We start from the raw sequence: 10,442 nt of genomic DNA, 5'->3' as shown, positions 1-10,442 counted from the left end.
GCGAAAAGAGCGCGTACATGTCATACACGGCGTCTACATCTCCTGCAAAGTCTTTACTTCCTAATCCACTCACTGTGATGGATTGGCGAAGGTGTTGCATCCTCTTCTTCGTGCTGCCCAATTCATGGTGAGTGACTTGTCCTTCCACTTGACTAGCACTCACAGTTCACCGCGAATAGGTGGAAGCTTCTTGTCCTCAATTACTCCTTGCATGTGCAATATCACTTCGAAAATCCCGTTCGCGTCGCTCTGGGTCATCCGCCAGCAACTTGGCTCCTCGAACTTGCGAATCTCTACGCCGTCTTCCCATCCTTTCATCTTAAGAGTGTCAACCAAGTTCACCATGTATACCAGGTAAGACTTCATTCTACTTACCTCGACGAAGTTACTAATATGCGGCCGAATCTCGTTGCCTAGACATATTGTCCTCACCTCAATCAACGCTTCAGCTTATTATCAAAGTAAGTTGTCTTCGTGCAAGTCTTGTTGAGTGCTTTTGCTTACCTGCTTTTTTGCTGTCGTAGCTGTTGTCCATTTTCTTTCGGTTTGTACTTCGTTTGAAAGCGAGCGAGGGAATATTCTATTGCTCCTTGTCTTCTATATTTCTGCCTCTGTTGCTTCCGCCTTTCACCCGTTTTTCGCTTCACAATTTGACGTTGTCTCAATTTGGCAGTCCCTTTACTTTTCAAATATTTATCTTGCTGTATGGTCCATGGCCGGCGTTAATATTTTCCGTGCTTCCTATATTGCTCCCCACCTCAGAACTTCTTTTCCTTGCGCTGGACTTTCACTTCCTGCATGGTTCGTTTTACGCATCCTAGCGCTGATCCCTTAGTAATCATTTGTACCTTTCCTTTATCTGCAATCATACTTTCGTAGCTGTCTTTCTTTGCCTCCTCTTTGCTCATTTGAAGTTCACGCTCAGCTTTTGTATCTGTGTCGAGATCTCTACTCTGCTCTATAAAAAATGTATGATGTTCTCATTCTCTTTTGATTTGCCTAAGCTGTAGTTCTGTTGCAGGTCTCGCAAATCGAACCGCACCCGCAAACCCACGAATCGTCTGCTAGGCTCTGAAATGCTGTAAGTATTCTTATTACCTCAATATGCACATTCCTCACTGTCCCTAGTCCATCCCTACCTCGTACTGCGAGATCATCTTTGGGGGTTATTGGTTCTCCTGACGCTTCCCAATCTGCTGGCCACTTCGCAGAGGTTGAGGCCGCTGCTTCTGATGCTGACTGCAGTGATGGGGTATATGACACTAATGCCAATGATTGCGAGATGAATTTGGTCATCGTTGGCAAACAAGTTCGCGACCAGTCTCCCATTGAATGGTCTCCATCTCCTCCTCGGGGCCAGGCTCTGTATGTGTTGCTGCAGTTCTTAAATTCAGTCGGTCCTTACATTATTTTTCGAAGTGATTTTCAAGGTGAATCTGCCGATGAAATGGATGTAGAACCATCTCCAAAGTCTGTCTTTCTTGCCCTTCTCATTCTCAATTCCTTATCCTTCCGTCGACCGTTTTCTTCAGAAATTTGGCCACTGTTATACCTCACGAGCTGTATTCCAATCGCGTTCGTCAGGGAACTCCAGAGCAAAGTCACCCATCCTCGCCAAAAGTGTATAGGTCTGACTCTGTCTCTCATTCTCTTCTTCGGTCTCACGGAATGATTATCTTAGTCCAATCGAGTTGAGCGACGACGATTTTCCAGTCCTTCCTCCTTCTCCAAAAAAGTCTAAGGAATTGCTCAAGCCTTTCTTGTTGCATAGCCATGTTTCTGTAACTCACTCAGAACGGTTGCGGTGGGTTCGATTTAGATTCTTTTCAGCATGGTTAACTCAGTCTTTCTGTAGTCCTACTATTCCTGAATCCAACAGCACATCCCCAACTTATCCTCCCCCTCCCCGAAATCTTACATCAATTGTTGTTAATGGCCGAACGTATTACGCATCAGACGATCCCAAATTCACCAATTTGGTTTCGTCTCCTTCGTCTTCCCAACACCCGTCCTCTCCCATACGCCCTCATCCATTCCCGACTTCATCTGCCAGTGCTGATGTTGGCACTGGTCTTCAGATGGATGATGATTCTTTCGACTTGTGTTATCCACCAGAAGACCCTGAAGTTTCTACACCAGTTGAAACATCCTCCCGTGGGCTTTCAGTCGATGAGTATGATGATCTGGACATTGATTTACCTGCTGATTTTCGGTCCATCCGTGCTTTGCGGACTCCTTCGCCTGACTTACCCTCCAATCCATTGGATGGCTGGTCACCCACTCCTCGTGCTCAATCCACTTTGGGGTCCCTCGCACGTCGTGGCTTATTTCCTAATTCATCTACCAATCCGCTTATCTCTCCTTCAAAATTAAGACGTGACACGTCTCCCTTGAAGGTGTTGTCTGGTTCTTCACCTTCACCTCCTCGCTCCCTATTGTCATCACCATCCCATTCGTTTTCTGGCACGTCTACTGCGAATACGTCTCCGTCAAAAGCTTCTGCCCAGGGTTCTCCAAAATCTAGGGGGAAAGATCGTGTTCGGTTCCACCCCTTCAAACAATCGACACATAATCCTCACGTCCCTTCCTCTCTCATTGTGGGGACTTCACCTGTAAAGTCACCTTCTAAGTCTTCTGCTGCAGGGAAGAGGCTTCGCGACGATCTCATCCATCATGCGCTCTGCGATGGTCAACCTTCTCCTTCAACTACATCTACTGTAGCCAACAACAGAGGAGTTTCATCTCCCCGTCGTGAGTTTCGCAATGCACTCATTCGAGAGGCGCTTGGTGAGAGTGATCTCACAAACGACGTGAGCTCAAGTGGTACCGCAGTAGTGCAAGAACATGACCCTCAGGAAGTGCCTCCCTTTGTTGACAATAACCTCGGTGATACTGGGGTCCTGAATTCTGCTTGGATTGACCGTCGTTTTGCTGTGTCCTTTAGATCTGTTACCAATCTCCCGTTAGTTTCAGTCAACCTTTATGTTATCTTTGGCTGATCTACTGTGCCTGGTCATAGCGCTGTAATTATTAGGCCCATTGCTGATGAAAGCATTACCGAAGATGACGACTATCTCCTCTACCGCGATATGGTCTCTGGATTGATTCCTACTCAGGAGAAGTAAGTAGTTTGTATATTCGTCATTACTCGGGTTTTGACATTTCATTCATTTAGATGTATCCGTCAGGTCGTTAATTTCATCCGTTGTGCAAACGTTTTCAATGGTGCACGTTTTGACCCTACCTCTCCGTCTGCGATTGCATGCCCAACGATCAACAACAAAATTCATCTCGTCCTTGCTGAAGATCATTTTTTCAATGCCATCTTCCTCACTGTCGGCCGTGTTAACGAATCCTATATTTTCAATCCAAAATCCTTCCTTGCTAAAGATAAAGCTGTTCGCTATATTTGGGGCTTACGCGTCCATGGTCTTATGCAGGAGTCGCAGCGACTATTCGCGTGTTTTGGGAGCTTAATTGGTGCTACTAAATTTGGGTGCCCTGTGTCCGAAGGCATTATAGACTTCCGATCTAACCAGCGTTTTGACTCTGATATATGGAAGGATGATCCCGACAATCTCAGCCCTCTCGAACCTGGTCTGTCTTCTCCCTTCCTCTTCGATTTGTCTTCTCAAGTCGTTTTTCTTCATTTAGTGACTCCCGGGAAAAAACGCAAGGTCTCAAATGTACCGAAGAATATCCACTGTAAAGATCCATTGCCCTTTTGCCGTGCAGGTGAGCTTCACATGTGATACCTTCATTTCCCCATACTGATCCCTGCGACAGTTCCCATCTTTGACGGCAGGGGTTCTTTCGTTGCTTCTGCTGCTCAGCTGAATCAAATTGCTTCCCGTGCTTATCCCCTTTACTTGGACTCCCAAGAAGAGGTCCCTCCCGATTCGATTGTTTGTGTTGGGTACACTGCTCATACATGGCAGTCATCTGGGTCATCCAAGGCTCCTCCTCTTTGTCTTTCTCCTGGCCTCCAGTTTGTTGTGGTCCTTGCTCTTCCACCTGGTTACGACGGCCCTCCTCCTCCTAGTAGCGGCTCATCCCGTCCCTTCCCAAAACCCCTATACAATACTCCAACCCGCACCAAAGACTTTCCCGGCCCACCTCGTCGCACCCATTCGCGTCTGCAGGCGTCTTCTTCCCGTGTCAGTCCTGATGCTGCCAGGCCTTCGCGTGTTACTCACCGCAGCCAGGCTGACTCTGACGACGACAGTCCTTATCTATATTCTGGTGGTCTCAAGGATGGGTACGAATATCATGAAGATCTTATTGACACGGAGTTCCTCAGCAAAGGAAAATAGTACTACCCGATTTAGTTGTGTCGTTAGTTAGTATACTGTACTAGAATATTTGCATCTGAGAATTTGAAGTGCATTCATTCGGTAGTAGTACATTCTTAATCTGTCTATTCTAATCTCGCCAGCCCGAAAAATCGTAATTGTTCTATCAATAACATAAGCTATTCGTTCTTCTTCTTTCTTCTGTACGCATGCAAGCCAAGCCCCTCCACAGGCCAGGCGCGTCCGTTGCAGTTCCCAGCTTATTCAGACTAGCGTTGTTCGGCAAGGTGCACTGTTGTTCTTCTTCTTTGCACCTCTTCGACCTGCCAAGTTGTGGATCCCCAAAAGACCCTTCTGGAACTTCTATTCGTTTCCCTCGCCTGGTTCCTCAGTAATATTGCGACCGAGCACCGACGATTCTCCTCATATAATTGCAGTTTCTCGTTGTCATTTTGCTGTCGACTTCCTCCTTCATTTATGGCTGCTTTTCCGTCCCTCGACACATTGTCCACTCTGCGAAATGTTCCGTCCCTTCCTGACACAGTACGTGCATTTCTTTGGTTCCTTTCTTTAGCTAACATGGTCTAGGATAACCGGAGGACCATCCACTTTTTCTACGTGCATCCTGACTCTCCCTTTCCACTCCGCCAACCTCTGTCTTTCGCAATCTCGCCACAAGTTGCACATCATCCTCGTCCATGGATTTCTTCATTCCTAATCGCCATTCAGCAAAGCGCCTATCAACCCGCAGGTGTCATTGCACCTACACTTGCCTGCCTTACCGTTGATGAGGTTGGTCGTCAGCCCGAGGTCATTATGCTTTCCATGCACCAAGGCCCGCCGTATACCATACGTCAATGCGGTGACTCTTCCACCTGTACTCGATCTACAGCTACCTGCTATTCGACTACGCATGCTTTTGGGATTGCAGTCAATTCAGAAGGCCACCTCCGTGACGTTAACGAGCTTGCCTCGTTTTTGTGTGAAAGAGAAAGGAAGGAATCTAATGGGCACTCCAACCAACCAATCTAATACACAATATGCGAGTTCACTGCTATCAATTTTATTTAATAGCAAGGGGTAGCGTTGGCAAAGGTTCCGCAAAGCTTTGAGAGCTAAGTACGAAGCTTTGATCAATCAATTTGAATCGTTCTAAGGATTCGATATATTCCTTTGATCAAGGTAGATTCAGCACGATTTGTGCTTTGGTTTGTATTGATTTGGGTATATCAAGAATTGGGGGTTTGAATCAAAGTAAATTAAAACCGAAACACACAGACCCCTACGGAGGGCTAGAACTATGTGCTGGCACAACCACACAGCGTGATTTGCCCTTAAGACCAACGACTGATCCTAAGTTCGAAGAATACCCAACAACTGGATAGACTTCTCGCAGTCACAAGGAGCAGAACATGACGTTCCTATACTCACAAGTGCCGGGCCCGAATGGCTGCTAGCGAAGAGGTTTCAGTCTGGCGGGAGTGTGTCTTTCCTTTTTACGGATTAGCACTGCATACGTCGTCCCAAAATCACTTGTATTCCAGATACATCGGATCGCTATTTATACATACAGAATATAGAGTCGCATAGTACAATTAATTTAATACAATAAACGTTCGGAACCGCAAGGAAACTTCTACACTCAGTCAGATACCATTTAATTTGAATCTACATGTCCTTATTTGGTCCATATTGGTTCCAAGATTCTAGTATACCTCCAAACATAGGTAGGTACTTCAATATTCATTTAATTTAATTGCTTTTAGAGAATGACTCGAATGGTGTTCAACTGTCATTGCGGTTCAACACTTACTTCGATCGTTTGTCATCTCGTCCGGAGGCAAATCAGCTCTCCTCGATTCTAATTCTATCAATCTGATTCATCTGGATTAAACTAATTGCTTCTCTCTTTCAACAGACACCCATTGTGCCTATACTCTATCAAGGGAGTTACGCATTGTATTCATTTAATTGCATTCTTCAATGTTTTCTACGTCAGGACTCTTTGACATTCATTTGATATGTCTTCGGAGCCTCGCAGTACTTCGATCGTTCTTCTAGTCATTTTCCTCAACCATGCAACTTGATTGGTCTATTAGACTAAATCGCAGTCTTTTTAGATTAATGCATGATCTCGTTCTAGAAGGAGTATTTGATAATTCCTGAGTTCTAGAAAGTCATTTCGAGTCAATCCTCGGTTCATGGTCACTTGAGTAAGTTCTTCCAAACTCCTGCCAGTGTAAGGTCCAATAAGAATACCCTTGGTATGTCATACGTGAATGGTCATCCTTCGGATGTAGTCCGAGTCTGGTATAATCCTGCTTGACAAACAGGTAGACTGCTATCCGTAGGTAGAATCGGGGATGGGTAAACTAACCAACTTGTGGTAGTATGGGTATATGGTCCCTTCAACTTATTAGACTGATTCAGTATCGACTTTGACTGTCAATCTGGGTCTCAATTACAGTCCTCTTGATACAAATCTATACGTGAAAATGTCACAATTCACAGCATAGACGTCTAGCCAAAATTTAGGCGTGTCAACGTTGAAGTGGGTGACCAGTGGGTCATATGGAATTGGTTTCGGAGGTCAGTTTTTTCACAACACATAACACATTTTTTAATTTTCGTTTGTCCCTTCCAGCAAAGCATGTACTCATCCTATAACCTCGCTTCAACAATACGATCCTCGCGCCTAGCTATATCATTTGTTTTATTTTTGTGTACTCCTGCATTACACTTTCCGTTGCTTGTCATAAAACTGCTTATAATTTGTGCTGTCCATTGTCCTCAAATGATATTATTGTGTCTCATTGTCTTGACGTGTTCGTGATATGGTCTCTATAGTCTGACTGGTTGACTGCTTATGTTGAAAAAGAATATATTGCATCGCTGTATATGTACACTTTCCAGACTTGTACCCTTACCGGCCCTTAATCTATCATGTGATATTATTACAAATCAAAATCTCTTGAAATTTTCACTCGCACTCTTTCTCGTTGTCTTCCACCTGCGCGTAATTGCTTATATAGTGAGCAGTCCACTCTCTTCATTGAGCTGTTCTTCAAATGGTTCTAACTTTACAGCAGTGAAATATATCTACATAAAGCTCTTGCCCTTCATCTATTGCAATATGATTATCATTATTGCCAAAATTTCTGTATCATGCTCGAGCTTGTGGGCTAAATTTTCAGTATGTTCTTATCTACTTCTCTTTCAATGTCTAATCAATCTCCTTCACTATGTTAGGTTATTATATTGATTACTCAGTCACTTCTCCTGGTAAGTTTTGACATCTATGTTTTCCAATGTTCCTGTCTAACTTCTATATGTTGTAGCTTAATCATTACATTGATACCCTTCTCAAGATGAGTGTTTTTGTTATTGTCCTCATTGTGGCAATTATCTCTCAGTGTTTCTTTACTGTTACCTTTATGGTTCAGTTCCTCTTGACTGTGACCTTTGTGGTCCAATGTTTCTTGACTGTGACCTTTATGGTCCAGTGTCCCTTGACTGTGACCTTCATGGTCCAGTGTCCCTTGACTGTGACCTTCATGGTCCAGTGTCTCTTGACTGTGACCTTCATAGTCCAGTGTCCCTTGACTGTAGTCTTTATGGTCCATTGTCTTTTTTCTGTGAAACTAATAATTCTTTATTTCTTTGTAACTTTCAAAGTTGAGTATTGTATTCTTAAAATTGTGTATCTGAGGCCCCTGTCCAAGCAAAGACATTTCGGTGGAGGCAGACCTCCTCACAACAAGTCTGAAAGTGGTATAGTATCTACTTTGATTACTGAGGCCTTTACCTTTAAATGTCCTATCCCAAAGACAAGTACTGTACCTCCCAATACTGTTGATAATATTACTTTCAATTTTCCACCTCCTCCAATTACTCGATCCCATATGGCTCTAGTAATTGATAAATGGTGTAAATCTAGCTCACCTGTGAATATTGAAGAAGCTGGGTGTGCAGTATGTGGTCAACTTACCTTATGTACAGACCTTTCTGCTCTCAAGAATATGAAAAATTATCTGCATGTACTAGAAGCTCAATCTGTTACCCGGGCATTTAGGTCATCTCCTGATGAATTAATTTCTGAAATTGAAGGTCCAGTTTTAGATAAGTCAGCTGGTGATAATATTTGCAATAATTGTCGTTCTTCTCTGAGAGCTGGAAATGTGCCCAAATTGGCTTTGTGCAGAGGACTTTGGTTGGGTGTTATACCAGATGAGCTGAAAGGCTTGACATTTTATGAGAAGATGTTAATTGCAAGAGTCAGACATACTAAATGCTTTGTTCGAGTACAGAAAGGCTCAACTAATTATTCTAAATTAGTTTCCAATGTCATTGCTTTTGAAAATCCGATTCCCAAAATATATGACACTTTGCCTCCTCCTAAAGAAGATATTGAGGAAGTACTAGCTGTCATGTTTTCAGGTTCCACAAAGCCTACTCAAGATGATTATGCCCGTGCTCTGCTACTTGTCCGGAGAAATGTTGTTGCCAAAGCACTTCAGATCTTGATTCTCAATCATTTTGACTACAATGATGTTGTGTTTTCATCTGCTAATCTGGAAAGCTATGCTGAAGATGCACCAATTGTTTCTGTAGAATATTTCCAAAAAGGCTCTAATAGAAATGCTGAAGGTATCAGTGTACATGATGATTTAAATGATGATGGTACAGAGGAAGGTGATTGTGTCTTCACTGTTCATGAAATAGTTGGTCCATCAATAAAGAATATGACAAGGGATCAAATGATTGGTATTGCTGCAATGCATCTTGACAATGAAGGCAAATTTATGCGGACATCACATGCTGAAAATCCTGAGAGTCTTTGGAATAATCCTCAGTTGTATCCAAAAATGTTCCCTTGGCTTTTCCCTTTTGGTCTTGGAGGTATTGGTACTTCAGATATTAAAGCTTTCTCAGAGTCTTCACATATTAAATTCTTACTTTTATATCATGACAAACACTTTCAACTTGACTCTAATTTTCCATTAATTGCTTTTAGTCACCAGCAAATCAAGGCCAACAGTTCACAATCTTATCTTCTTGCAGAGTCTAAAAAATTCACTGAAATTAGTGACCGGTTTTTGTCAGTAGATAAATCCATTTTGCAAAATATTGCAACCCGTATGGCTAATGGGGAGCATGTAAAGCCTGCCAATGAGTCTGAAATACAATGTTTCTAGTTACTAGGTGATTTAACACATGCTGGAGCTAAAACCCAAGGATCTATTAGTTCCAAAAAAACTATGCAGTCTGAGATTTGGTCTTTGATTAATCATATTGGAGGCCCCAGCTGGTATATAACTGTATCTCCTTGTGATTTCAAGCATCCTATTTGTATCTACTATGCAGACACAAAGGAAAAGTTTGATGTTCCTCTGAGAACTTCATCTGAATGTAGGCTTTTAATTAGCAACAATCCAGTTGCTGGTGCACGATTCTTTCATTTACTTGTCAATCTATTTCTGAAACATGTTGTAGATATTGAAAGTTCTGATGGGGGGCTTTTTGGCCCCACAAGTGGTTACTACTGCACTGTAGAGCAACAAGGCCGCCTTGCTCTTCACCTACATGGCTTAATATTCAATAGAAAGACATTGTCTCCCCAAGAAATACGTGACAAAATTTTGGACCCTGCATCCTCATTTCAATCACAATTGGTATCTTTTCTAGAAAGTGTCAGAATTGGTGAATTCTTAACTGGGTCACATGCTTATGTCAAAGAAACTGTTGCTTCACAGACTAAGTCTAACCCAAATTATGTATCACCTGAAAGGACTTTACCTACTCCTCCACCACCATATTGTGATTGTGGAACATCAGATTGTCATAAATGCTCTACTTTCATTCAATGGTTTGAACAGTTCAAATTAACTGTTGATGACTTACTTCTAAAATCAAATGTTCATGATTGTTTTCGTGGTATCTCTCCAGATGGCTCTGTACTTAACCAGGACAAATTTGAGACTTCATGCCTGAATAATGTACACAAGAAGTGTAAAGCTAGATTTCCAAGGGAGTGTTTTCAACAAACTTTGGTAGATCCTGATAATGGCCATATCAATCTCAAGAAATTAGAAGAATGGCTAAATGATATATCTCCTGGCTTGACATATTTGGTGCGGGGCAATACAGATG

General features: G+C 42.8%; 3 protein-coding genes across 3 annotated transcripts; all 3 read left to right on the top strand.

The window, feature by feature from the left end:
- Nucleotides 1-17: 17 nt before the first annotated feature.
- On the top strand, nucleotides 18-5,324 carry C8R40DRAFT_1169073 (uncharacterized protein; the record flags this gene model as incomplete). Its single annotated transcript, XM_046231314.1, has 15 exons — nucleotides 18-127; nucleotides 180-354; nucleotides 418-461; nucleotides 1,022-1,081; nucleotides 1,129-1,365; nucleotides 1,420-1,470; nucleotides 1,533-1,628; nucleotides 1,682-1,804; nucleotides 1,856-2,962; nucleotides 3,020-3,121; nucleotides 3,176-3,597; nucleotides 3,655-3,735; nucleotides 3,787-4,258; nucleotides 4,730-4,835; nucleotides 4,881-5,324. The coding sequence occupies 15 exons, from the start codon at nucleotides 18-20 to the stop codon at nucleotides 5,322-5,324; spliced, it is 3,630 nt and encodes a 1,209-aa protein (XP_046088249.1).
- A 2,918-nt stretch (nucleotides 5,325-8,242) lies between these two features.
- C8R40DRAFT_1021664 (uncharacterized protein) lies at nucleotides 8,243-9,019 on the top strand (the record flags this gene model as incomplete). Its single annotated transcript, XM_046223016.1, has 1 exon — nucleotides 8,243-9,019. A coding segment is annotated over one exon (777 nt), but the record flags the coding sequence as incomplete, so codon positions are not given.
- A 30-nt stretch (nucleotides 9,020-9,049) lies between these two features.
- Nucleotides 9,050-9,487, top strand: C8R40DRAFT_1041302 (uncharacterized protein; the record flags this gene model as incomplete). The annotated part of the gene is made up of 1 exon (XM_046223987.1): nucleotides 9,050-9,487. The coding sequence occupies one exon, from the start codon at nucleotides 9,050-9,052 to the stop codon at nucleotides 9,485-9,487; it is 438 nt and encodes a 145-aa protein (XP_046088247.1).
- Between the last annotated feature and the right edge of the window lie 955 nt (nucleotides 9,488-10,442).

This window comes from Lentinula edodes (assembly GCF_021015755.1).
Source record: "Lentinula edodes strain Le(Bin) 0899 ss11 chromosome Unknown C8R40scaffold_11, whole genome shotgun sequence".
Classification (NCBI taxonomy): domain Eukaryota; kingdom Fungi; phylum Basidiomycota; class Agaricomycetes; order Agaricales; family Omphalotaceae; genus Lentinula; species Lentinula edodes.
The sequence above is the reverse complement of the archived record's forward strand: the minus strand, read 5'-3'. Positions and strand labels throughout refer to the sequence as shown.